The following is a 27,268-nucleotide window of genomic DNA, read 5'->3' as shown; positions in this document are numbered from 1 at the left end:
TGCCTATACCAATTTAAGTGAAATGAATTGATTTTTCTTTGATTCGTATCGAATCATTCTTTTGTGTGACTGAGATTCAATAAAGTTCACGTGACGTCCATCCAATGTTGGACACCATATGCACCACCACCTTAGACGCATCAGCCTAACAAAATCTGCAATAATCAGTCAATTGACAACCCTACAGTTCTAGCGTATTTGTCCTGATGATCCAGTAAGAGGATTGATATTCCCCATCTTGATCATGGAACTTGCAAAATCTTTTAAAAAAAAAAAAAAAAAAAAAGGGGAAGAGTCACTGCCATAGCTTCCCACAATGTTTCTTGTAGCTGAAAAAACCACGTCGCTTGAAAAGAGGATTTGATCAATGTTCTTGAAGTAATGGTTGTCAAATAGGTCAATTGAGTTTGGATCTGTAGAAGACAAGACCCAATCAACGGATCCAGGTAATTAAACAAATCACCCAAATAAACAAAATAAACCAAGGATCTTGTGCAAATAATTTGAAGATAATCACAAAGCAAATAACAACAAACCACTACAAGAATGAAAGAGAAATGCAAACAGCACACAAGAATTTTACGTGGTTCACTAACCCGAAATGTTCCAGATTAGCTATATCCACTGGAGGGATTTCACTATTTTAATCTCCAAATAATACAAGATTTGAGAATAATACAATGTTACTTCAACCGGTCATACCACCTCTCAAACTTCCTAGAAAACACCTTTCTACCTTCAAACTCTTGAAGAAAACCCTTCAATCCAAGCTCAACCTTCAATAGAGTCACAATAGAGAAGATTTCAAGTGGAAAGAAACCCCTTTCTTGCAATACCACAAGAAGAAGAAGACACCAAGAGCTCAATCCCGTTTTTGCTCAAAACTCCTATTAGAACTCACTAGAAATTTTATTTTCTCACCCCATTTATCTCTCCCAAGGCTCTCTTAATGATGTCAAACACCTAATCCATGTTAAACACTAAGTGGGACACACCAAATTCAAATCTAAATTCAAAAGAGATAAAAGTGATTTTCATCACAAACCCAACACGATCAAGCTCTGCTGTTTTTCTGCCATCACCACTTGTTGGCAAAAGTTCTGCAGATCAGTAAACATCTTAGTGTTTATAGTACCATCAGGAGCACCTGTCTCGGAGAAGTTGAACAACGCTTTGACTGAAGGTGGCACACTTTTCCAAGCCTATTGTATAAGCACCTAAAGTTGCAGAAAAACCCACATAAAATTCACTAACAGATCAGTTCTAGCTATTCTGTAATTATCAATATCAATTGATGGAGACAAGTTTGTTTCTTTTTTAATGCAGGAAGGGGAGCTAGCTTGATACATATTGTTTAGAATCTCCGTTCTCCATCAGTTAAGGTAGAAGTATGTACTCCTTTTATGCTTTTCCATCTCATCATAAAGGTGGATCTCACCTTTGAGTAGTGACAAAATGAATCAAAAGTATGACTTCACACGGATCTCTAACATTTATTGTATGTGGTGGAAGAATCGGAGGGAAATACATACTTTTCTTCTTTGAGGGAGAGGTGATCCGTGCTAGGTCCGAGCCTGCTCTTGTAACAGTTTAAACTTTTAGGGGAGACAGGTAGCAATTAAAAAAGTTTACATACCACCGTTAGCTTTGATTGCCTCAATGGGAAAGTTAAATCTCCTCCCTTGGGGGTCATAACAAAGTTTACATACCTGATAAGGCTACAACATATCACTGATGGTCAGACCTACAGCAACAAATTTTACGATGATTTTATCCAAGGTCTCGAAAGGAGAAGGAAGGCCAGTGTTTGCTCCTATTTGATTTGTAACCAACCCATCTCTTCTCCCTTAGGAGAACATTCCGTGAAGATCCTCCACTCTACAAAATTGTTGCAATTAATTTACCATTGAAACTGTCATCTACTTCTGCTGTAGTAAATATATATGCTTTAGGGTTATTAATGTTTTGGAGATGATTAAGTTAAATACTTCCAACTCCGAAATAAATATCGCTAGTGTCAAACAAAGATGTTCGCTTACTAAAAGGACGGCCTCCCTGGCTGCTATCGCTTATATGTCAGCACAGGATACCACTCCCCACTGCATGAATTTTCAACAGCACTCTTGATAGTATCTACAACTTCAAACACTCTTGCAGAGTTGAAGCCGGGTCAGCAAATTTCTCACCATCACTACCATCCAAGAGAACTGATGCATCACACCCCTGTACAAATAAATAAGATTGGAGAATAAGAAGGTGATGATAATGACAATCTGAACCAATTAAAGTGGCAAAAAATCAGTACTGAAATTAAATAGAAGGGTACCTCGTGGGAGAAGAGTAAAAGCTACCAAATGAATTTAATGATCTTGATGTGGAGACTTTCACTTGTTAATGGCTAACTATTAAAGATGGCTTTACAATTAACAAACGCTATCAGAACCAAAGCCCAAGCAAAGCTTAAAAGCTTATTAAAGAGGAAACCTCAATAGAAAAAATAGTTGGGTGATTTTCATATGAGAGATTTCAAATAAATAGACAGCATACATCTCATACTGTTTGGTTAAGTATGAACAATAATAGAAAGGTACAATATATAGAACTACTACAACATATGGAAAATTTTCAAATTAGAATACAGAAACCCATCAGACCAAACTAGGAAGTAATTAATAACATAGATGGGGGAGATGATATGAAAATAATTCAAATTACAGATAGTTGGAGATCAAGATGAAAAATCATACTTCTCACGCCTAATACTCACATTTACAAAGCAATCGTGGAAGTGGAATCGGAGCAAGGAACTTGCCATACGCATTTCGTTCTCGAGAGCTTTCTTGATTTCTTGCTTTACAATTTGGAGAAGATTGGGACATGTATTATGGTAGAAATCAGTGGTTAACTGGGACTTCCCTGTTATGCTACTAGCTAGCGCACAAAATCAGTACCGAAAATACAATAAGCACCGAATGACCCTGAAAGATGTTCCACACCTTCATTGCTGCTAGTCTTTGTTGTGATGTAGAGAGTTAAGAGAAGGGAGTCAAAAGAGCAAGCTAGCCTGGACTGCAACAAGGGACTCTAATGGCTAATGTGGTGGATAAACCTTCATTCTAGGTGGCATCCATTAATTATAATATTTTCCCATAGGTTGAAGTAATAGCAAATTTTTTAATTAGCATTAAGATTTAATCATGTATTCAGTCATGTTTTTTAAGCTACTTAGTGGCGTAAGGTAGTGTGGCTTGGCAGTATCCGGGGGACACCATTGCTAATAGACCTAAGTTTTAATTAAGCTGATCATCACTACAGAATTAGTGGGTATGAGATAAATATTTTATTTCAAAAGCCTTTGTGAGATTAAGAGGTACGTGATGTTCATTGCATCTGGAATTTGGTTTGATATGCTAGGCATGTATCATGGTGCAGTATGCCCAGAACTACTTTCAGTTCTCTACTCTCATTTATTCCTTCATTGTAGTATAGAGCTAGCCTTGGCTCTAAAATCTCACTGCAGCTATGCTTATTACTGTGACATCATTTCTGTACATGTTTGTTAGCAATACCATGTATGTTAGCAAAGCAACATAGAGAAAACACAAAAAATGGAGAATGATATAGACGCCCAAGACAAAGATTCATGTGATTCATTCAAAGACTACTTCCATCATGAGCTATGTAACAGTTTCAGCATGAATAATATGAAAACAATCCTAAAAATGATGGTAGTTGACCTGGAAATTGCCACACTTAGCATGTTTTGATAATGTGAACATAAGAAATTACAGTGTCTTATTTATTCAATTCCAAAAGTACATGTATTTCTGCTGCCTATGGTGCCTAATAATGCAGATAACCTTCTCATAAAACTATAAACTGCGTTAAGTTTAAGACCCTAATCACAAGTACTTGTCACACCTTATAAGATCACTTTTCCGAGTTTTATCTATGAGAGAATTTCAGATTTAACTTAAATTTACACGCAGGAGGAACAATTTGCGATAGACACACTCAGAGTCTCCTTGCAGCTGTCAGTTGACCAATCTACAGTTCTTGCGAATCTGCCCAGCCGATCCAGTAAGAGGACTAATACTCCCCATCTTGATCATGGAGTTCGCAAAATCTTTGAAGAAAAGGGAAGAGTCATTACTATAGCTTTGGACGAGTGTTTTGGTAGTTGAAACAGCCAAATCGCTTGTAAAGAGAATTTCATCAGACTGGAGAAGGCCTTTTCCACTGAGCAGGTTCTTGAAGTAATGGTTGTCAAATACATCAATTGAGTTGCGATCAAGTGGGGCAGTCTTGTTGCCATCACCGTTGGTTGGGCAGACGTTTTGCAGATCGGTAAGCATGTTAGTTTCCAAAGTACTATCTGGAGCACCTGTCCCTGAGAAGTTGAACAACCTTCCACTGAAGGTGGCACACCTTGCCAATCCTATTGTATGAGCTCCTATAATTGCACAAAACCCACATCAGATCAGTCACTTATGTTCTATAATCATCTTTTTTTAGATGTTCCTTTGTGGCCACTAATAGCTAGGTAAACTGTTGAAACAAATTTTGTCACGTACCTGATAAAGATACTACATCTTTGATGTTAAGACCCACAGCAGCAAACTTGGAGATGATTACATCCAAGGAATCGAATGGAGAAGGAAGACCAGTGTTTGACCCTGTCTGATTTGCCACCAACGCATCTCTTCTTCCTAGCAGAACCTTCCATGTAGGCCCTCCACTCTGCAATTAAAATTATATAGTTTAATTCATCAAAGAGAGAAATCAAGAAATCGTGAATTGAAACATAGAACGAAAAAACACAGAGATTCCACGTGGTTCACACACCAATGCACCATGCTATGTCCACAGGTGAAGAAGAATAATTTTCTACTATGTAGAAGAAGAAAATAATGGAGATCTTCAATCAGCTGCTAAAACAGCATTATAAGAACTCTCACTAAAATCCATAAAGCAAAAATTGCAAATCACACTTTGACTTTGTAGATGAACATAAGGTACACATGTAAAGGTCAATCCATCGAGTTGTAAAAAAAATTCAGGTCCCAACATAACAGATCAAATTATCATCAACTTTTACAATAGCAAATATAAATATATACTCCACTGCATGAAATTAGAGACCCTGAAAGATGTTAACTTACTAAAAGGACAGCATCTCTTGCTGTGATAGCTAATATGTCAGCACAAGATACTACTCCACTGCATGAATTTTCGACAGCATTCTTGATGGTATCCACAACATCAAATCCTCTTGCAGAATTCATGTTGGGGCCAGAAAATTTCTCGCCACCACTGCCGTCCAAGAGAACTGATCCATCACAACCCTGTATTAACAATTTAGAACCAATTTAAGTTCTTTGTAGAGCTAATTATATCATTCAAAGTTCAAACTTACATTTACAAAGCAATCATGGAAGTGGAGTCGGATCAAAGAAGCTGCCATTCGCATTTCATTCTCCAAAGCTATCTTAACCTGTTGACGCACAATTTGGAGAAGATTGGAGCATGTACTCTGATAGAAATCAGTGGTTAATTGGGATCTCACTGTTATACTTGCAGAGCACAGAATCAGTAAAAGCAAAGAATGACTCGGAGAGATAGTCTTCCACATCTTCATTGAAGAGATTTGAGTGAATCAAAAACTAAAACGCAACAAGGGATTCTAAATTCTAATGGGTAGTGTGATGGATGGATGGATACACATTAATTCTTGGTGGCACCTGCACCATTTATAGAATAAACCCATGGTTGAAGTAGCAAAATTCTTTTTATCTGATCTGCCATGTTTTTTAAGCTACTTAGTGCTGTAAGGTTAGGCAGTGCTTGGCAGTATACGGAGCACACAGTTGTACATGAATGTATTTACTTAAGCCATTAAGCATGGCTCTGATTGTAATATTAAGCAAGCTGAAAAGATCACTGTAGTGGGTATGGGAACTAAATTTTAATATTATCAGGCTCTAATGGGTATTAAGGTCGTCGGTGGTGTTCATCGTTGTCAGAATGCGTCTGATAAATATATTATAAGCAGAGTTTTAGTGCTCAGAGTGGTGAAATCAAGCCCATTTTGCTTCTACTTCTGTGTATCATTTGGCAATGGCAGCTGCTGACCTCCGTTCTGTATATCAGTATGCAACAACAACAATAATAGGTCTTGTTCCAACTAAATGTGATCGGTTACATGAATTTTTGCCTTCCAATCAATTCTATTTAAGGTCATGTTAGATACAAGGTCTAAACTATACATATCATTTTTCATCACTTTTCTTAAAGTTATTTTAGATCTACTCTTAGCTCTTCTACTTCCTTCAATTTATATTATATAACTTTTTGATCCGTTGTATATATCAATATATTCTTCCTAAATTAAATGCTAAAAATTACTTATTCTACCCTAATTAAACTGCACTAAAAGAGGTTTTAGATAATGTGTTCGTTGATTTACATGTACTGCAGATTATGGAAATATAAAAGCTATACCATGTTATGAGAGAGAGAGAGAGAGAGAGAGAGAATGCAGTGAACAGTGCACTTAACTCAGTGTGCGTTAAAAATCCAACCATGGCTTGCCTTCACGTCAGGCCAATCGTGATTGGTATGGATGAGGAAGAAGATGAACAAGAAGTAACATCAGCAGCCGGATGATCAGTAACCATCAACAAATTTCACCTTGTATAATTAAATTGTTATTATTTGAAATTATAGTACCAATAAGAAACATGTATAGATTATAATTCATTCCTTTTCACCATCATGAAAATTCTTCGATTTTAATCATAGAACAAAATATTAAGTAGTGAGATTCTCATTATTTAATCTTGCCTAGCTTGATTCACATCTTATACATAGTTAGATGATGCATGGAATCAATAATACTCATCATTTTGTGGTCCAAGAGAGCTTTTTACATAGTTTACTAAAAAAAAAAAAAGAGAGCTTTTTACATATAGGAAGAAAGGATATTTTATATGTTATTAGAGAAAGTTGAACCCATAATCTTTTTACTAAAAGGTGTTGGTTATTACCAACAAAATGACATCGTGGTAATCCAATAGCATTCATCTTAATTGAATGTTCAACTAATGTGATATAGCATCTTTGAGTCATGATACTAAGCTCAAATTTGTCAGGAGGTATTTTTTGGATTCAAACCTTTTAATCGTTACCTTGGTTAAGCCCAAAGCCTTAGTCTTGCCTAGAGCATCTCACTTAATACTTCACTTCTCCACTAAATATGCAAAAATTAGTCAATAATTATTCATATTGAATATAATTGATATGATACATATACGCTTTTTTTTTTAGGGTATATATTGGATTGCATATTAATATTGACTTATGCAATATCCGATATGCCATGATACATTTTCTTAAATCACGAATGCAATACTTGATACTGTTATTTTAGGGCAATGTTTGGTTATATGAATATAAAGATTTAAAATGAAATGGAATTTGAAATCTATTTACGGATTCATGATTCAAAAAATTAACTGTTTGGTTAGCCTCAAATCTATCAAAGTTCATGGAGTTCTATTGGATTTCTCCATGTGATTCTGCAAATAGCATCAATTTTATACTTACAATGAAATCCATGGATTTCACCCAATACCCAAGAATGGCTTAGTTCACGTTTTTAGGCAAAAAAGTGAAATCATTAGATTTCATGAATCGAAGAATGTTTTAAACTAAACAAGTATAAATTTGCTCCTCTGTTTCTTGCATTGGACTGTTGTGTGCTCTTTGACCTGGGCATGAGTGCTACCGGCTTCTGTGGACTATATTAGGCCTTCGGTGGGGCTCCGCTGATGGGGCCAATGTTTGCGCTGGTAGTGCACAGGGCTAATGCTTGTATAGGTCGCACTCGATAAAAAGTCCAGAACATTGCTTAGCGGAAGGGGGGGCTAGGTCACTGCTACTACATCCCCTCTTTTTCGTACAAAAAAAAAAATAAAAAAGGGTATGAATCTCCAATTTATAAATCCAGAGATTTGAAATCTATGAATTTATGTAATCAAACAGGCCCTTAAACTTTGAGTAGGATTACCATTCTATGTAGGGGTGTAAACAAACCGGATTCGGATCGGATAGTAGTAATACCATATCTGCATCCTATTATATTCGGATAAATTCAACTAATATCCTATCGGTTTTCAAACAGATTCAGTTGGATTTGGATGATAATCGGATAGTTATTTTAATGAGCATGAATACAAATTGAATATAAGTTTTCGACTACCTATTTACATCTTTACCATTTTATTTGAGAGTACTATGTTTGAAATTTAAAAATTTAGCAACTTTTGTAGTTATTTTAATAAAAAATCTAGAAAAATAGTCACATATCATAGATAAAAAATTTATAAAAATAAATCTAAGTAAGTAACTTAATCAGATAATTTTATCGGACAAATAATAATCGATAAGAAAGGAGTATACCATATTCGCATCCTTTTAGTAATCGAACGGATTTAAATACCCCTATATGGATGCAGATTCGAATTCGAAAGCAAATTTCAATTACCTATTTACACCCTTAATTCTATGTAGGGTCATGCAATTGGATTTCTTCTTTCTCACGATCATTTTGTGGCGTCCAGCCTGGCATTTTTCGTAGTTATCGAGTACCCCAGGGTTAGGTTAAGACAACCACCGGCGATAACGAAAAAGCAAGTGCCAACGCCACGTCACGCGCTCAGCTACTCTGCTCTACTTCCACTATTCGTCTATTTCCTACGCATATCATATCTGTGCGTTATGCGTGAATCGTGATCTCCGTGTGTATGTGTGTGGGGGCACTATTCTACAATAAAAATCATCATATCGACGAAAAATATAAAAAATTAAAGTGTGTGAGAGAGAGAGACACACACACAGAGAGTGGAAAAGAAACCTGTGTGTGAATCCCGTCTCTTTCTCTCTCTAAAGCCTCTCTTCTTTCTCTCTCTTGAACAGTTTCTGCACCTCTCTTCCGTTCGTTGCCGAAATTGATCTGCAACTGCAAAATCTCTCTGTATCTTTCTCTTTGAAAGGATCAAATCAAAAAAATAGATGAGGATTAGAAAGCGATCAGTACCATTGCCTTTCTCTTCCCTGTGCCCGACTATTCCACCAGATTTTCAACTTCACAAGGTGCCCTCGATGGAGGAAGACAGCAAGAACCGCCTAGAAGCTGCTCCAGATGAACAACCACAAGAAACAAAAGGGTCAACGCCTGAGCAGCAACAAAAACAACAACCCCACGAGGGAGATTCATCTTCTGTAGCAGTAAAAGAAGAAATAGAGAGTTCCCATCTGGATTATTCAAATTTCTCCTCACCACTACCATTCAACCACGAAGTGAATCGAAACCGCCGCTCTTCGGATCTGCAGCTGACGATTGTAAGGGTGAAAAACGGCTGGATTTGTTCTGACGCAGTCGAAGAACGAGGAGTAGAACCCAAGAACACCATGAACGAGAAGTGCTCGATGTGCCCCAATACTCCTCCATCCCAGGCCGAGAAGGTATGATTAACCCTTATTCCATGATTTCGCATCTCCATCTGAATCGGCCTTTCTTTCCATTTCTTCGGTTTTGTTTTTACCATCGGTGCAATACCTCTTCTACTGGATCGGTGCAGGGTTCGCATGGAGAAGACGTAGAGACAAAAGGCAAGAGATGGCGCGTGCTGTTCAACAATGCCATGTAAGTAGAACCAAATCTGAAACTCCCAATTTCTTCTGTTCTTGTTTAACCACTCTGAAGAAATGCACAAAGGCAAATGGGCAACATCAACATCATATGCCCCTGGTGCATCTTAGCACAAGTGTTTGGTCCCCATCTCTAATGTGCAAGGCTGAGGTGTACACCCACCCACCATTGTTGTTATATATACTTCACGTCTGCGCGTGTGGGTCTGTGTGTTTGTGTCTGTTTGCATCTTGAATGTGAATTTTCATCAACTCGGGTTAGCAGGAAGGCGAGTAGTTTGGATGCTGAGGCTAATGATGAGACTGGGGCTAATGGGTTGTTATCATCTTCTTCTAGTCAAGGTGAATATCTCTTCTAGCTAGCAGCTAGTAACAGATATTGACTGTTTCAGTGTTTCCTCCATTTCTATGAATATATTACCTTTTTTGTTCTATCAAGTAGTTGAAAGATGGTGTGAAGGAGAGAAAGCGTTTCCTTTGAAGAAAAGAAGAGGGAGCTTCGACCGTAAAGCAATCGAAGAGACTACGATGAGAACCATTCTGAAGACTATAACCAACAAGGGATGTGTTCACCCAGAAATTAATATCGGCAACAAAGGTGAAGAAGAAGAAGAAGAAGAAGAAGAAGAAGAAGGAATAAGAAGCAGTAATGGTGCAAAGAAGAGAGGAAGTCATGGAGGAGTGCAGGAGGGCTCTAGATGCAGTCGTGTGAATGGTAGAGGATGGAGATGCTGCCAACAAACCCTAGTGGGTTATTCTCTTTGCGAGCATCACTTGGGCAAAGGAAGGCTCAGAAGCATGAACACTGTTCGAAATCATGCTTCCTCCGTCGTTGCAGGTGAGGTTAAAAGACTCAAAAGATCACCATCTTCGCCTTCGTCCATAGACAAGAATGATTGGTTAGATGATGAAGAAGAGGAAGAGGAGGAGAAGCCAGCGATGAGCACAAAGAAGAGAAAGAAGATTGGTATGGTGAAAGCTCGTTCCATCAGCAGTTTGCTGTTCACATCATCCGTGGTTAATGGGAACAATGGCGGCATTGTATGAATCGTCTGGATATAATACATACCAAGTGTAGGGTTTTCAAGGTTAATAGAGAAATAGAAACTCAATTATGCTATAATTTAGGTTTTGTGAAGAATGCATACTTATGTTCGATATAAGTTTTCTGCTGTACTTTGCTTCTCGTCTGGTTCTTATTGTTGTTAAGGATGTGGGCCTGATTCCACATGACTGCAGGGTCGTTTCCTGCAAAGCGAGCGGAGGCCGAGTTTACAGGGGAGCGACTAATCTGGTATCTCCTAGAGGTTGATGTATTACAGTCATGTTCAGGAGAACTAAGGAATGTATGTAACATGAAATCCTAGGAACAATCTCTGTACACAATGTTAGTGATATATAACCGTGTCGATAGGTACCGACACAACACAACCACTCAATATTGGATTTGCAATATATCGGCCATATATTGCTGAAAGTCACCAGAAGAACGAAATGTAGACAAAAATCTCCGTTTTCTGTATTTTTTTCAATGGATTTCTTTGTATTCTTAGTTTCATGAGTTCAAGAAAGGTATCAAGGTTGATGGTTAGATTTGATAGGATCATCAACGCCGACGAAGCATTGCATCAGCACTTGAGCTTCTGCAAAAAATTTTGATCTTCGAGTCCTCTAGCGAACCCTACCGAAGAGGAGAAAGGTAGTCCAAGTTGTTAGAATATGAGGAGTAGAAATTGTTGGAACCATTGTAAGAAGAGGGGAAGAAATTAACGAATCACCGAGACGCTCCCCAAAAATATCCGTAAAATGTCGCCTACATTTCAAACCTTGGGAATAATACACAACAAAAAAAGAAAGGGAAAAAACCCCCACTCTACCAACAATCCACTAATTTCAACCATTTGGGAAATCAATACAAAAAGAAGAGGTGTACATATTTATATGAAAAGTCTAAACCGAGATATAGTCAACATTATACATATTTAAGGGTAATCTGGCCGTTGGATAAAGAATTTAAATGTAAATTGGGCTTCACCAATAAATTTCTCGGTACAAAGACCTTCGCTTGCTTTTCTATTACAAGCACAAAAGTGAGTAGAACCCCCTCCACCCCCGGTTATCTGGGAAAAAAAGTTAAGAACGAAAACATGCATGATATAATAATTTCAGCCATTACTGAGAGCTTAATTAAAATCTGTAAACGTTCAAGGCAGCAAATTGGCTGCACCACAAGCACTAAAATCATGAATTTCCCCATTCCGACTGCTACCAAAATCTAGAACCGTGAACCACCGCCCCTTCCTCCGCCCATAACATCTTTCATCAAATCACGGCCAAACTCTTGTGCTGCAGCAGTGGCAAAACTTTGAAGCACACCTTTGAAAAGAGGAGTACTACCCTGTGCACCTCTTTGATTCGCCAAAACTTGATTTGGGTTGTTCATATTTGAAGGCATGTATTGATTCAACATGGCCTGATTCTGGTGAGCAACACTTGTCTGGAGTGTTTGTTGATAAATCATCTCAGTCAATTGAGGCTGAGCTTGCAGCAGTCTTTCAGGTCGGGTCCTTACACAACCCAGATGAGCATCAAAGTGACAGGTAACACACCTGTAGAGCCAATGGTTGGAGCCTATCTTGAAGCAGATATCACAACCGAAGCTTTTGTTATGGTAGGGAGGATAGAATGTGAGAGTGAGTGGGTGTAGATGGAATTGGGTATTGATGGACAAAGGCATAACAGCACAGAGCGTGTGGATGTCTATGTTGCAGACTTCACAATGATAAGAGAAGCCATATCCTGATTGGCCACAAGCATCACAATCGAAGAAACCTTCTGGGTATGCTGGAACAGGGAGGAGAGAAAGTGAGTGAACTGGGTCAACTTGATGATTGATAAGCTGAGACAATTGAGAACATGAGATATGGAGAACGAAGTTACAAGCCTTGCAGGCATAGTACATATCAGAAACTTCTTGCTCGCAGCCTGAACATGAAACTGGAACCTTCGTGGCTTCTTGTTGCTGGTTAGGGACCTGTAATTCCAAGGGGTGTTGGTGGCTGAAATGGTGGATTGAAGGCTGATGATTCACCTTTCCCATCTCTCTCTTCTCTCTTTTCTAAAATCTAAACTGAAACAACCCAAACAGGATTTGCAGATATACATCAGTTCCCGCACCATGAGAGCAAGTATAAATCATGATACCATGCTTAATTGCTTATGGTTCACCGTTGACTTTTGGTTTCCTTTTTTGACCTTTCCGTGCAAGTGTGCATGTAGCCCTACCCATTTGTTGCACGTTTAACGCACCAAATTTTTTTTCTTTCTTCCTTTTTTTTTGGGTAAACTCTTTCAGTTTTAAACTGGGTTTTTTTGAATTTTTTATGCTTAAATTCACCAAGTATAATGAGCCAGGCTCGCCGAGGGACTAGACGGGAGTGCCACCAAATGTTACTACTCACTGGATTGGAAAATTTCATACAATTTCATCCCTTGTGATCAAGTAATGGTCTACCGGAGTGATAGTTGAGAGCCACAGAGCAGGAGCTCTACGAAACTCTATACCTCATATCTGTGAGCAATATGGTGAAGTGACATTCTTCTCAACATTCTTTTTCGGTGTTGCAAATTTCATTTTGTTTGCCTATCAACACTAAAAGCAATTATGCCAAGCCTTGGCTATCATGCCCATATCCAACTTTTGATAAGACATAATGAAGCTCAATTCTTGTGACTTAGGCACTTTTAGCCAATGATCAATACCACATGGACAATCCAACTAATATGAGGAGTCAAGTTCAAATATGAATACCCTACATCTACCACATTTAATGGTAATGTTTATTTATTCCCACAACTCTCTCTAAATTTTTCAGCTCTAACAGTTTTAAAGCTCAATTCTAAAATAATGTAATATTCAAATCTGAATTAACCTTTAGAGATAGCTGTGAAAACAAGATCGACTGGAGCGAAACATGATTCATTGAAGGGCAGGATAATTTCTTCCTTCACTGATTATTGAAATCTTAACCTTTAGAGATAGCTGTGAAAACAAGATCAACCGGAGGGAAACAGGATTCGTTGAAGGGCAGGATAATTTCTTCCTTCATTGATATTGATTGCATCACAAGTAACGCAGTTTTGGTGTATTTTCTACCCAATAAATTCCAAAATAGTTTGTTGATATCAAAGGTTCAATTACTTGCAAGTGGCGAAAATGGCAATAAATGTTAGGTCAAATGATTTTCAACTTTTCTTGTACGATCAAACAACACAAACTGCATCTGAAAAAAAGGTTAATATTCAAGAAAAATGTTTCCGTATCCTGTGACTTGTGGGAGAAAACTGAAACCGTAATCAAGAATGTTTTTCTAATTTTTTGTGCTGATAAAGAAGTCCCTCTTGCAAAATTTTAAGTATTGCTGATTCTAAACCATAGAGAGTTTCTTCTTTGGACTAACTTCGTGATGAATGCTGAAGCAAGTGGTGCACTGTTTTATTAATTAAGTCTAGGAATTGCCATTTGGGTATTATTTTCTAGTTTCCTTCATTTGCATTCTAGCTAATTTTCCCACTGGGAGAGATAAGGAAGCGTGCACAAGCCTGAATTATGGCACCCCAGATTCCATTCTCATTTGAAAGGAAGAATGAAATTTTTTTTTAAAGGAATGGGAAATGACAAGATAAAAGGGGTACAAATGATATTTGGTTTGGTGGCGGGTGAATTGTATTGGGGAAAGGGGTATCTCATTGGCGAGGGGAACATTGACCTCTATCCTGATTGGTAGAGGATTCAGACTCAAAAGGAAAATGTATTTTTTACAATTGCCTAATTAAATTTGCATGCCTTTTGATGGTGTCTACATCTCATATGAGAATATAAAGAAACATACCACAACAGATATCCACAATATTTTGGACGGATAATAATGAAAACAAGAATCCGAAATAATATAGATTCTCTCCATATAATAGAAGGCACAGAGGCATTTTATGTCATGCAGAAGACAAATTTTAGAGAAATGCTATTCACATTTTATTTGGATATTCGCATAATTGAAGGGAACATTGAAGGAATTTGAATGGTGGAAAAGAGTTCACAGCTGCACAAAATCGTTCAATTTTTCTGCAGCAACCATATTGCAAGAGATCCACTGTGACAATAATACATAAACTCCTACAACTATATATGACACCATAAAGATTCAGAGTAACTAGATTCTTGAGGTAATAATTGTGGATTAAATTTGAGACCACTGAATGCCATACACAAATGTGGTGAGGCCTCAAAAAAGAAACCTACGTCTCCATGATATTATGTGATCTTCAAGTCGAATTCTTCGACAACATTCTATAAATATAATAGCGCAAAGCAAACCATCGCTTCAGGTACCTCATGAACTCCCCCCCTTAACAGTATGCAGCTTCTTTTTGGCACCCGTGATTAAAATCCATGTTGCTTGAATGATCTATAAGCCTTTCACAGAACAACCCCCACCCTCACTTTCCTCCTTTTCTCTTCGCAGTGTTGGAATCTAGGAGAATGGAAGAGCAAGGACAGCCTCAGACAGAATTAGTTTCAACTGTCAAATCCTGCACCCCCAAGTCATGGTACAAGCCATGGACATAGCTAAGTATGGGATGATCATCCAGTCCCTTCTTAAGCTGTTAAGATCAACACAAGATGAATAACAGATCCAACAATCAAATCAGATGTATTTCGTAAGGAGAAAACTACCAAAAGATGTCAAGTCAACCACCATAAAAAAGCGGCAAGGTCCAAGATAATGAAAATATGGAGTGCCCAGTCTGTAATAGTGCTCTCACCAACTTTTGTTTTCATTTCTTTTATGATAATAAAATGAATATGCTCTGATGCAAAGTAATATGAGTAATATTGCATATTAACTGTGCAAAGATAACATTGGCATAACAGCTACCATTTAGAAGGTTCTAGGTAACTAACAACGTCTTCTAAAACCATAATATCATGCTTTAACAGGGTATGTAGATCACTAATAAATAGGAAAATGGAAAATCACGGCTGCAGAACTTGTTAGCAGTATCTTTACCTGAATTGAGAGTGAACCAACAACATGACCAGGCACCAACTCCCAGAAGCGAGCTTGGGAAACTTCTAACACATCTTCGAGGGTGCAAATCTATTAAAAGGAAAGAAAAAATTAAGTAAATAGAGAATTTGATTAGATTAAACTGGAAGGAAAGATTATTACTTGTCTCCAGCATTTGCTCAAAGCTGAAGAGGGAATTTTTGGCGGAGCCATCTGGAGTAGTATTCCACCAGATGTTCTAAATAGAGGCATGATAAGCATAAACACTGCAGCCGAAACCAGTCCCAAGCACAAAACTTCAGCATTCTTAACCCTGAAATGAAAAATAAAAATTCATCAAAATCAAAGAACTTGAGTTTTGCAATGTTTAATGCACATAAAATTGTGCTGTCCCTAAGCATCATGGCCAAACAGAGACAAATGGTTCCCAGAGATCCATCTGTAACTATAGTATTTTCAAAGAAGATTCCCACCCCTATCCAGATCAGAGATTGACATACTTGTTTCTGTTTCCATCACCTAGGTTAGAAGAGGGGGAAAATTTCTCAAAATTCATTGATCTCGACCCTTTGTGCATTGAAAAGTTCATGGTGCTTGGATGATGTGAGAATATTTGACAAGAGGACTAAACAGAGATGTGAGGGTTGTTTATAAAAGTCACTAGTGGAGCAACCTTAGAAGCTTTGTTGCCATCGCTGTTCACCTGAGGGATCTGAAGATGCAGATTTGCAACAATGAGTATATAGAAGTATCTTGATAACAGATTCCCGTGTCCACTCACCATCTGAGCTCTATCTAGTGAATTTCAAGACATAGAGATTGTCAACTGGTAAGCAAATATCTTTCTTTGACATAGGAAAGTCAGGGCATCTATTACTGGTGGCTTAGTTGTCAGGAGCTTAGGTGATCCAAGGCATTTCTTATCCAAAATAAATAAATAAATAAAAGAGGTGATCCAAGGCGTTATAGAGCAATGGAAGTGCTTAGACACTAAGCTGCCTGCTGAGGCAGGGTGATTCAAGTGTATCCCCCTCCTCAAAAAAAAATTTTAAAAAAAATACTTCTTTTTATCAAACATAAATATACAACTCAAGGAGTTGGCTTTTTTATCCTTTCGGAATTCTATTTTTAACTAATTTTATTGGATAGAAGTATGTGGATATTTTCTTATTTATGGATGATATCTTAAGTAAATGATATACCAAATTTAAAGCTTTTTTTTTTTTCATAAGAAATTAAAAGCTATTACTTAAATGAAATTGACAAAAAAGGTGCCAATTACCTATTAAACTAGTGCAATGCACCCTACAATAAGAGCAGCCACAAAAGCCCCTACAAATCAGCCTGGACAACCAAGTGGTGCCTTAGTGATGCCTTTACAACTATGATTAGGAGTAAAGCAAACATTTCACAATTGGCTGGGGATGCTTCTTTCTCATAGAACTTTACAAACCTGTAAATATGGTTTTAGTGGGGATTCAATCCTAGCCTAGTTATGGTCCTGCTCAGACCCACTCAGAAGATAAAGGAGTATTTTCATTGAATTCAATGAGCTTCAAGCCAAAAACTTTCCAGAAATTGAGATTGCCTGAGAATTTTTATCATCAGTAATCCTTCAGGAGCACTAAGTGTAGAGTCTTCTATCCAAAGTAAGAAGATGAAGCCTAGGGAAAAGACCTCTTTCAGCAGGATATATGAACCTTTCAAACTTTTGAGAACTAAGGCATTTGGTAGATATTAGATCCAAATTAAAAAGATACACTCTTTCCTGTTCATTTCCTTTGTTGTGCATGTGTGTTTTTTTTTTCTTTTTTCTTTTTTGGGTATGGGCTGGGGTGGGGGGGAGTTGTATCTCAGTTGATATCTATAGGACGGATACCTTATCGCATAGCTTTGCTAGTCCTAAGCATTGATAGAATCTGACAGAAGTAGGAAACCATCTTATAAATGTTAGTCTCATCAATAATTGCACCAATTATTTTACCGAGGCCGGCGGGGGAAGAAATGGTGATAATTGAGAAAGTGGTTAGTTACCCAAGGGTCAAAAGCCAGGATGCCAGGATCAAACCTGCACTGAAAACAATTAAAAGTCGCAAGTTAGAGTGTTTCTCAAGATATAAGTTAAGAAAGCCAAAAGTCATTAAAGCTATTTTGAACATTATGACCATATGGAGTAGTCATTTGATCATTCTGACTGTAAAATAGGAAGGGTTTAGAGAACCATATGACCTGGAATCTATGGGAAGAGAGATAAAGAGAAAGAAGGATTTATTACCTACGGATGGAATCTGCAAGAACATGTAAACATACAGAGTGGAAATTCATGTCTTCAGCTTTCCTGTAAACTGAATGGAAATGCATAGAATAAGGAACATATACTGCATACATGAAGGAAAATAGTGGACTATGCTCCAATTTCCACATGCATAGAGACATGTACGGCCCTTAAAGCAAACACAAAAATTGCATGATGTACTTGCACAGAATAAAAGAATCTCTTTCATTTTCTTTCTAATCCCAGGAAATCTAGCTCCATTAATGTCCTAGATCCTACTAGGCTACTAGTACTATCACCATCTCTGACATGTGAAGAGTAAACAAGCATATAGAAGCAGGTGTTTCGGATTTATAAACTTGTTAGAAAGGACAGAGGTTTTGCCACTGTGACAGAATGGGATGCAGATCCACAACCAATTTATAAAGGCCTAAAAATCCATGCACGTGTTGGGCCCTTAATCCCATTGATAGACTACTTATAATGGCCTAAAGTAGGATAATTTAGAGTAAATACGAAAATAGCTAATTACTTAGTTTATTTTATGTTTTCAAGTTAAGACAGTCAAATTTGCATCAATCCATTGTAGGCATATGGGTCAATTTATGCCATTTACTAGTAATTCAGGATTGCACAGTCTCATGCATCTGGCTGGGAGCAGTGTTGAAATGTTCAAATTTACAATTAGTTTTTCTTTTGGTACTAGGACTCTGTAATTAAGGCTGATAAGCCCCATTAGATACCCCATCATGCATGAATAGAAGTTAGATTTGAGTTGATCGAATTGTTGTTGCCTACAAAGTTTGCTGCTGCCTTTCTACTCTGTGAGAGAATCATCTAGTGTTTAAAGTCTACATTAAATATTCTTTGCTTGGTGGTTCAAGTAAAGTAAGCAGATTTAGCCCCATGACGTTTAAAGCACATGTTGCTGGAGGTTCCTTGGTGTCTAAACTCCAATTCTCCAAACCTACCATGAAACCACTCTTCTACTTCAACCTACAAGCTGTTGCATTGAAGATCATATCCACAGTGAAGTAAGCCTGCAGGTCCATTCATGCCTACCCCTTATTTCCCATCAGTTTGTTCTTTCCTGATTCTAAGAGCCCCACATTGAGCAAAAACCTGCAACTCCATAAATCTCTGATTTAACCATCTGTTTCAGCCTTCACTCATAAGCCCTCACAATCAATCCCAGTTATAGCCATTCCCACTATTTAAAAAAAAATCCCAAAATCAGCAACCATTCTTGAGATTGATAATTCAAGTTCCTCCATCTAGGACACTGGTTTCCTCCCAAAGTTTGGAGATCATAACGTTTAAAGCACACGTTGCTGGAGGTTCGTTGGTGTCTAACCTCCAATTCTCCAAACCTACCCTGAAACCACTCTTCCACTTCAACCCACAAGCTGTTGCATTGAAGATCATATCCACAGTGAAGTAAGCCTGCAGGTCCATTCATCCCTAACCCTTATTTCCCATCAGTTTGTTCTTTCCTGATTCCAAGAGCCTCACATTGAGCAAAAACCTGCAACTCCATAAATCTCTGATTTAACCATCTGTTTCAGTCTTCAGTCAAAGCCTGCACTCATAAGCCCTCACAATCAATCCTAGTTATAGCCATTCCCACCATTTTTAAAAAAAAATCCCAAAATCAGCAACCATTCATGATATTGATAATTCAAGTTCCTCCATCTAGACACTGGTTTCCTCCCAAAGTTTTGGGATCATTTTCATCCCCCCCCCCCCGAACCTAGGTTAAATCCTAGTTTCATCGCAATCCAACCCATGGATCCATAGCTTGATCACCACACCCAAAACCCTAACACCCTCTGGTGTCAAGAAACTGTTTTTTCACCCATCAGATTGTCTCAAAATTGAAGCCCTGTCTCTTTTTTTGTCTATTTCACGCTCCACAAACATCCCCCCCCCCCCCCCCCCCAAAATCTAGCATCAAACAGACAACCCAGGACCCAAAAAGAGATACTTGATGGTGAAACCCCTTTCCCTAAATCAGTTTTTCAAGAAACCTTTATTGCCACCTAATTCGAGTTGGCGATGATTCAGATCTTTGCATTGGCCCTCAAAGTCATTTAGAGCAAATTTCTTGGTTGAATGAGAAAAACCTTCATTGTCTGCCACAGATATGGAGGACAGGATTTCTTCAATAGATATTTAAAATACAAATCCTTACAAAGACAAGGTGGTCCTGTTTCATTGTTGTACCATCATAATACAGGGGATCCCTAGACTAAACTGAATATAAGAGGCCATCCTCACACTAGATGGAAGGTGATACAGGGAGGAACACTTTTGAGGTAAAGTCGCAAGTTGCAAGTAAAGATCCCATTGTCAGAGGAAAATAGGTTTCCAACCTACTTGCCAAGGTCCAATTTTTAGGGCATGAATCAGACCTTCCTCACCGGGAATGTGAGGATGAAGAAGTAAACAACTAACAAGTACGTATCCAAAACCCCTTGAACTTTCCAAAGCCTGGACAAAAGGAGCTTAACCATATTGAAGGGAGGATGGATACCAATGAAGTTGCCAACCAAGGAGTTCAGCCATTCTGATGCTTCAAGGGCTAGCAACCCACCTGGACAGAGGGCCACCTCAGAGGATCTAATAATGGCCAGAGGAATGAAGTGGGAGGAGAGATCTTCTTGAGGAAGGTGTGGGGGCATGACTTAAGGGGTAGGGCACCCAACCTGGAGGTGAGGCAAGAGGGGCCAGTGTTTTCAAGAGATTTAAGTGGAAGGGAGGGTTGGGTAGTCTTGGTACCAGCCACCATGGCTCCTGATACCCATAAAGCAGTGACAAACTCTGAAAATGCTCAGCCAGTCATTTGGCATGGATAATGTCAGCACACACAGTTGCCCTTGTTATAGTCCTTATGTATGGAAACAATTCACAAAAATACATTGGAATGTATACTCAAAATGGGTGGGTTTGTGTTTGTTTGTAGAAACTATATTTCTGAAAACTTCCCATCATTATACAGAGAGACTAAGCAGGCGACAGTGAAGCTTCACAAAGAAAGTGATGATTGATAATCCAATAGCAATTGATTGATTCATTATTAAATAAAATACATAATCCAAAAACACTCTTTCTATCAAACATACCCAGATTAATTCGAGCATAATTCCGGAAGACCCAAACACCAAGAAGGTTCACCAATAAATTTGTCACTGCAGAGATTATCAAATAATGCCTACAAGTAGATTTTCATCAGAAAATGTGGATAGAAATCCACGATCAAGAACAAGCAGAAAGATTAATCAAGTGCAATATCATTTGATGTCACTACAATGGTTAAACAAATGTTCGTCAACCTTCAATTGATCATTCACTCTTCACTAGTATCAAATGTGGGAAAAAAAGAACCAGAAAAAAGTAAAGCAATACATTGAACAAACAGAAATGCAGCTAGAATAATCATCCCAGGTAAGGAGTATTGACCCTCTTCAAAACCACAAAAAGGAAAAGACAGGGATCACATCAATAAATAGAAGAATCCAAAATTTAAATAACCTTTCAGAAGTCAGTATGTTGGCAAATGAAATGTCATGACTTTGACATTGCCAGAGCTTAAATGTTTAACTTAAAATAGACCATAGAATGTAGTATTTGGAAATAATATGGGAAAGAAAGAAAAAAAAGTACTTCAGATCATAATTAACTCAAGTGTCAGTACCTGATTCTGATTTTTTTTCTTGAGTGGTGTTTGTGTTGGGAAGGGGTCGATAAAGAGTGAAAAAGATGATTATATTATTTGGGCCCATTTTGAATTTTTTAACTAGAGTACTTAGTCTAGTTGTGCTCATGTTTTGGTTAGTAATTTAAATGTTCCAAATCACTCATGTTATAATCTACAACCTAGCTCTCCCCATTCCATCATCTGGTTTATGTTCTTCATGTAGCACACAAACTGAATGACAATGAAATTAAGTTTGTAGTCCTACATAATATAGTTAACACAGGAGGCCTCTCTATTTTAATACTGTAGGTTTTAGGTGATCAAATTAGTAGTCCTACATAACACAGGTAACACAGCAGGCATCTCAACTTTAACGCCGAAGGTTTGAAGTGATCAATTTGTTATATACTTCAGGAGACAGTTTACTATTGCAGGTAATATAAGAAACTTACTTGTGTTCAGATTCATCATGCATGAATGCATGAAGTGCTTCCACAGCTAAAGAGAATGACATGAACAAAAGAAACAGCTGTATCCACATGCATTAAAAAAAATGAGCACATGTTAGTGCTGATCATACAGGGAAAGAATATAACAGAAGTCATGGATAACTGACATTATTTAAAATAAAATAAAAATAAATCAAAAAAAGAAGAAATCCAAAAAAAATGTGAAACAGAAATACTATCTAAGAGTTTAATTAAGTGCTATGAGTAGGTTTGTCCAGAATAATGTTTAAGCTAGTTTCAATTGGAATGAATATATGGCACAGCCTTCAAGAATTTACAGGAGCCCATGTTCCTAAATTACCTTCCTAAATGCTCAGGACACTAAATATGGACTTATTCCACGCGAAATGTGGGAAGTCATTGTATCTTATTCTGACCAATTCAATTGCAGATCAACTCTGGTGCCTCAACTCTAATAAGTTCTTGGAGTACATGCTTCTCTAATTGATCCCCAAGATGAAATTCTAATCAATGAAAGGAAAGTTAATTACTGGTTCAGATGTAAATGTTGGCCAAGAAATAGCGGTTCTTTCATAAACATGAAACAGAAAATAATGAGTTCTTACTGAAGAAAGACTCCTTTTTCCCGGCTGCAATGTACTTTGACAACCACACAGCACCATGTCTGAGTCACAGATTACACAACCAGATCTCTTACATTTCTTTTCTTGCTTTTGAACTATTTATGAGTGCCTCATACGTTCATGCTAGCTTCTACACCGTAACTTTCAACTGTGATCAAGGACAGTTGGTAATGCTGTATCTAGGATAGCAATGCCATAACACATAGTGTGGTTGTCTGGGCACCTCAGAGATCCTCTTGGATTCGCAATCCCCATGACTAATTGATAGGCCAATGAGGTACCTAGGAAATCTAGCATCACGTGACTTTCACAGCCACTATGTGTTTTTTCCCCCAAGGTGGTCATCAAGTGTAGCATTTTACACTACATAAATACTTAAACAAGCTAATACTATGCTACTAGAAAGATGATTTGATGAGAATATTGGTGCAACTAAAAGATTTCATACAGAAGCCTAGAATATGAAAGAAAGTATACTGAAGGCCAAAAGTAGCCAAACAAACAAAACAGCTATAACCCTTCATGTAATATTATTAGATCCCCACTAATTTGACCACCAGCATGCCCAATTCAAGTAGATAATTTGTCACACCTTCATAATCAACAACCAAGAGTAGTACCAAGTACCAACCAGAAACTAGGGCTGTGTGCATTATATGAACAGAGACCAAGCAACCAGTACCATTCAATACAATGGTATGAACACAATAACAAGGCAAACCCATGGAAATACCACTTATCAAATAAAATAAACATCATGTAACGTTATCACAGGGTATACTAGTATGGAAATATCGTCAATGCCTTAGTGTCCAGTCCTTGACGTTGAAAAAAATTGTGGGGAGGGGAATCACTGAGAAATTCAGAGAACCTCCACCAAAAGTTCTCCTCTAATTTGCTTTGATATGGTCACATGGTTCAATAACCTCAACAGTACATCAAACTCTAAAAGTTATCCCCTGGTATTATATTTGTATGCAGGGCCAACAGATCAAGTATTCAAGTACCAACAAAAGTGGAAGTTAAATTTTATTCCTCAAAAAAGAAATAAAAATAGCAGCTATTAGTTTTTTAAAACTAAAGAAAGTGAAAGGAAATGTCACAGGTTGGGAACATAAACGACTTACAGCATTGGTAAAAGCAGACAAAACTTCTAGCCTTTCGTACCTGAAATTTTTAAAAAAAAATTATAAAAAAAGGGAAAACCAAATAACAAACAATAACACAAGAACTTCAGCACAGTGTAGAATTCCATAGACACATACTTCTTAACAGCGTAGCAACTCAGAAAGGAACAAAAGTTAACATGATCACATACAAAAATGTATTAACCAAATATTTCATACTAATTCATCCATCATTCATCAATTTCCTGACATTACATTTGGGAGTACAACTTCTTATATATGGAAGCCCAATGCATATCAACCAGTGCTTATTAGATCAGATTGTCCTAGGAAATGTTAATCCTGATTTTATTGGATCAATCTACACAATACATTGGCCACTTCATTTCACTGGATATAATAGATCAAATCAACTCCTTTAGATACTGATCGAGGTTAGATCACCTGACCAATCTAAAATCCATTGAGACTTACTTGAAGTAAAAACTTTAGAGATTCATTTGTTTTCATGTTGAGGTGGTCATTTGAGACAATCAACTATCTGAGAGATCACATCCAAAAAAAAAAACTATCTGAGAGATCACAATTTTGCACCAGAAAGACTCCTGACTGGAAACATTTATGGAGGAATTTTTGTGATTATGCAGTATTTCAAAAGCAGAAGAATAGTAACATGAAAGTACAGTAGAAGATACAGTAGAAGGTACAAATCTTACCCATACGTGTACACACCATCAGGCTTCTTCATGGAGGTAGACATTGCAAACAATGAAAATGTTAAGACGCCACAACCAAATGTCAAATGAAATGCATCAGAAACCAAACCTGGGGAGGGAACAAAAAAAGAAAGAACGTTGTGCAGGTGAAAAGAAATAAGCGAACATGGAGAATCAGCAACAATGCAGAATACACCTAACCCAGTGATTGTAGAATACCTTTCCCATCCCTTCTAGTCTGTAGGAATCAACTAGGGAGTTAGTTTTCAATATTACATGTTACATCATTAAAAAAATAAATACTTAAGAGAAATCTCTTTCAATGGGAACTTTATCATTCAGATTGACTTCTAAAATACAAAACAAAATAGACGCCAGAAGCAAATAAGAGGAGACTGATGTTCTTACCTGGACGTCCAGAGAAAAGGCCTATAAATAATTCAGCAGACGAATATGCCACGTTGAGAAAGATCATCATAAGCAGTCGCTTCATGGGTCGATTGCCGTATTTTACCAGCCTAATCGCAGAACCCAGAAACAAAAGGAAAAAGAATTTCTCAGATGAAACATTTTCTTCTCGATGAGAAACCGTATGGTATTCTTCCCAGTTATTCTCAAGTTTCGGGTAGAGGGCGGATGGGATATTGATGCTGGGAACACTCGGGGACGACAGAGGCTGATTAAAACCATTTGAAACTATGGAAACTGGACTGTGAGATTCAGAAGATTGACGGAATGACGATTGGCGAGCAAAAGCGAATCTTCGGTCGTTCCAACCAAATCCAAGCTCTTCACTCCATGATGGCAGAGACTCGCCTTGGGTAGCACTATGGCCAAAAGACGTGCTTTTAATCGTAACGAATGTAGAATCACCAGCCACACCAAAACACTCTTTTGGAACTCTTGAGTTCTCCATGGGAATACCAATTCTCAAAATAATTTAACACCAAATAATTAAGGAGGAGAAGCTTGAACCAGTTCTATCCCAGGTCCCATTGAATAAAAACTCAGAGAAAATAATCCGAACAAATTGAGACCCGAAAATTCAAAAGGATTTCGAGCTCAGTGCTGCCATATAGACGCTCAAAATTTTCAGGGCTCGGGACAACCTCGGCTAATCGAATTTCGTTTCTCCGAAAAGCAAATAAGCAAAATTTGCATGGATAATTTCCCTCTAAAACCGTAGTTTCAGTGATCTTCCTCCGTGATCGACATGCCAGAGCACTCAAGTGTCATGTCTCGCGACTCCGTCCAGCAAATGTCAACAAGGTAGATTACGTGGAAAATCCTCTATGAGCTTGGAATCGGGATCAGGATGATTTCATAGAGTTCTGATCCAAGTAAGGCCGTTGAATTGGCCATCAATAGGCCAAAAATGGCTATCATCCAGTTTTCACAGATAGCAATACAAAGAAAATCGCAGAGGATCATGGAAATGGTTGACATTACAGAAGCTGAAGATATGTCCACAGGCAAATGGGCGCACTTAGCTGAACTCCTATGGGTAGAAGTTTGATTTGGCTGATTTCCCACTCAAAGAAGAAGAGAAAATGGTGGAAGTGTTAGTTGCGCACTGAGATGCTAATGTAAGATATCATTTGTCAATATAATAAAACCTAGGTGGCTAGTGCTGATATGAGTAGCTCTGCCTCATTTAGTGTAGTGTAATGCTCCAACTGCGCTTAATCTAAAGATTAATCATACTGCAACTTGAAAACTTCGTCACCAACTCATCACCAGTATTAAAAAGTCAGAAACAGGATTCTGATTGCTGAAGAACTGACAAGACGATGCCCCCAATCCTAGGTCTTGGGAAAGAATCCACTGAGCTGGAGAAACCATCTTAAATTCTTGAAACCCTGATTACCAGAGTGAACGAACACAATTCAAGACTTATATCAAGGCAGCTCCAATCCAAGCTCTCTCAGTACTTTTGAGAAGCTTGTTAAAGTTCAGGAAGCGCTGAAAAAAAATTAAAATTGAGGCTTCACTTCGATACTCAGGATTGCCAATGGTTAAACTTAGTTTTGCTTTTAGACACCCCAGTATACGAGTGCAAATACACTCATATTTTCCCAGCATCAACTCTGTAGACTCTGCACCCAGGAAGAGTGGAGATTAATCTATTTTGCCACCATGAAGAGCTCCCCCACAGAATATCCACTTAACTTTTCACAGAGATCATTTCACAGAAGAGAACAGATTCGTTACAGATAAGAATGCTTTCAGATGATGATCATAACACACTAACCACAGACTTAAACCTCCCACAGGCAATAGAGAGAAAATTTAAAGCACTATACACAGTAGTGCACATTGCACGGACACCCCCAAAATGGATATCTTAAAGCATAGACACCCGCACTTTATGTTTAAAAAGCACAAAGATCTCAAAATTGGATTTTTATTGGATATACCTATCAAATTTATTATAGAAAACAGTTAAATCACTGTTTATTTTCAAAATATCCCTATAATAAACCATATCTGAAAGGTTTTCAATGATAAATTGGACAAATATATTCAGTAAAAATTCAATTTTGGGGTCCCTGTGCTTTTTAAACATAAAGTGGGGTGT

General features: G+C 37.8%; 4 protein-coding genes and 1 pseudogene across 5 annotated transcripts; 1 reads left to right on the top strand and 4 right to left on the bottom strand.

Annotated features, from left to right (window-relative positions):
• Positions 1–168: 168 nt before the first annotated feature.
• Positions 169–3,037, bottom strand: LOC149003723 (peroxidase N-like; annotated as a pseudogene).
• A 562-nt stretch (positions 3,038–3,599) lies between these two features.
• LOC149003722 (peroxidase N-like) lies at positions 3,600–5,710 on the bottom strand. Its single transcript, XM_089137459.1, has 4 exons — positions 5,417–5,710; positions 5,163–5,345; positions 4,575–4,740; positions 3,600–4,453 (listed from the first exon to the last, which is right to left on the bottom strand). The coding sequence occupies exons 1-4, from the start codon at positions 5,636–5,638 to the stop codon at positions 4,035–4,037; spliced, it is 990 nt and encodes a 329-aa protein (XP_088993585.1). The 5' UTR covers positions 5,639–5,710; the 3' UTR covers positions 3,600–4,034.
• A 3,185-nt stretch (positions 5,711–8,895) lies between these two features.
• On the top strand, positions 8,896–11,284 carry LOC149003721 (uncharacterized). Of its 2 annotated transcripts, none has more exons than XM_089137360.1 (4): positions 8,896–9,525; positions 9,642–9,706; positions 9,974–10,053; positions 10,154–11,284. In XM_089137360.1, the coding sequence occupies exons 1-4, from the start codon at positions 9,073–9,075 to the stop codon at positions 10,756–10,758; spliced, it is 1,203 nt and encodes a 400-aa protein (XP_088993486.1). In that variant the 5' UTR covers positions 8,896–9,072; the 3' UTR covers positions 10,759–11,284. The 2 variants fall into 2 exon arrangements, with proteins under 2 accessions (XP_088993486.1, XP_088993487.1); XM_089137361.1 differs by having other exon boundaries at positions 9,977–10,053; positions 10,154–11,282.
• Positions 11,285–11,986: 702 nt separating this feature from the next.
• Positions 11,987–12,811, bottom strand: LOC149003720 (protein VACUOLELESS GAMETOPHYTES-like). The gene has a single exon (XM_089138851.1). The coding sequence runs from the start codon at positions 12,809–12,811 to the stop codon at positions 11,987–11,989; it is 825 nt and encodes a 274-aa protein (XP_088994977.1).
• A 1,843-nt stretch (positions 12,812–14,654) lies between these two features.
• On the bottom strand, positions 14,655–27,101 carry LOC149003719 (metal tolerance protein C2-like). The gene is made up of 10 exons (XM_089136431.1): positions 25,099–27,101; positions 24,691–24,799; positions 23,975–24,014; positions 22,207–22,283; positions 21,180–21,268; positions 18,058–18,127; positions 17,817–17,855; positions 15,945–16,095; positions 15,783–15,872; positions 14,655–15,375 (listed from the first exon to the last, which is right to left on the bottom strand). The coding sequence occupies exons 1-10, from the start codon at positions 25,604–25,606 to the stop codon at positions 15,274–15,276; spliced, it is 1,275 nt and encodes a 424-aa protein (XP_088992557.1). The 5' UTR covers positions 25,607–27,101; the 3' UTR covers positions 14,655–15,273.
• Positions 27,102–27,268: the final 167 nt, after the last annotated feature.

Source organism: Hakea prostrata, chromosome 10, assembly GCF_041222555.1.
Source record: "Hakea prostrata isolate BN-2017 chromosome 10, UWA_Hpros_2, whole genome shotgun sequence".
Lineage (NCBI taxonomy): Eukaryota > Viridiplantae > Streptophyta > Magnoliopsida > Proteales > Proteaceae > Hakea > Hakea prostrata.
Note: the sequence above shows the minus strand (reverse complement) of the source record. Positions and strands in the feature narration are given on the sequence as shown.

Coding starts and splice junctions, on each gene's coding strand:
- LOC149003722 (XM_089137459.1), bottom strand. CDS start 5,638: ATGAAGATGTGGAAGACTATCTCTCCGAGTCATTCTTTGCTTTTACTG. Junction 4,741..5,162: donor CAAGAGATGCTGTCCTTTTA/GTAAGTTAACAT, acceptor TTTTAATTGCAG/AGTGGAGGGCCTACATGGAA. Junction 4,454..4,574: donor AGATGTAGTATCTTTATCAG/GTACGTGACAAA, acceptor GTGCAATTATAG/GAGCTCATACAATAGGATTG.
- LOC149003721 (XM_089137360.1), top strand. CDS start 9,073: ATGAGGATTAGAAAGCGATCAGTACCATTGCCTTTCTCTTCCCTGTGC. Junction 9,707..9,973: donor GTGCTGTTCAACAATGCCAT/GTAAGTAGAACC, acceptor AACTCGGGTTAG/CAGGAAGGCGAGTAGTTTGG. Junction 10,054..10,153: donor ATCATCTTCTTCTAGTCAAG/GTGAATATCTCT, acceptor TCTATCAAGTAG/TTGAAAGATGGTGTGAAGGA.
- LOC149003719 (XM_089136431.1), bottom strand. CDS start 25,606: ATGGAGAACTCAAGAGTTCCAAAAGAGTGTTTTGGTGTGGCTGGTGAT. Junction 24,015..24,690: donor GATGGTGTGTACACGTATGG/GTAAGATTTGTA, acceptor TAAAAATTTCAG/GTACGAAAGGCTAGAAGTTT. Junction 16,096..17,816: donor TCCTGGCTTTTGACCCTTGG/GTAACTAACCAC, acceptor TTTTCATTTCAG/GGTTAAGAATGCTGAAGTTT.
- LOC149003720 (XM_089138851.1), bottom strand. CDS start 12,811: ATGGGAAAGGTGAATCATCAGCCTTCAATCCACCATTTCAGCCACCAA.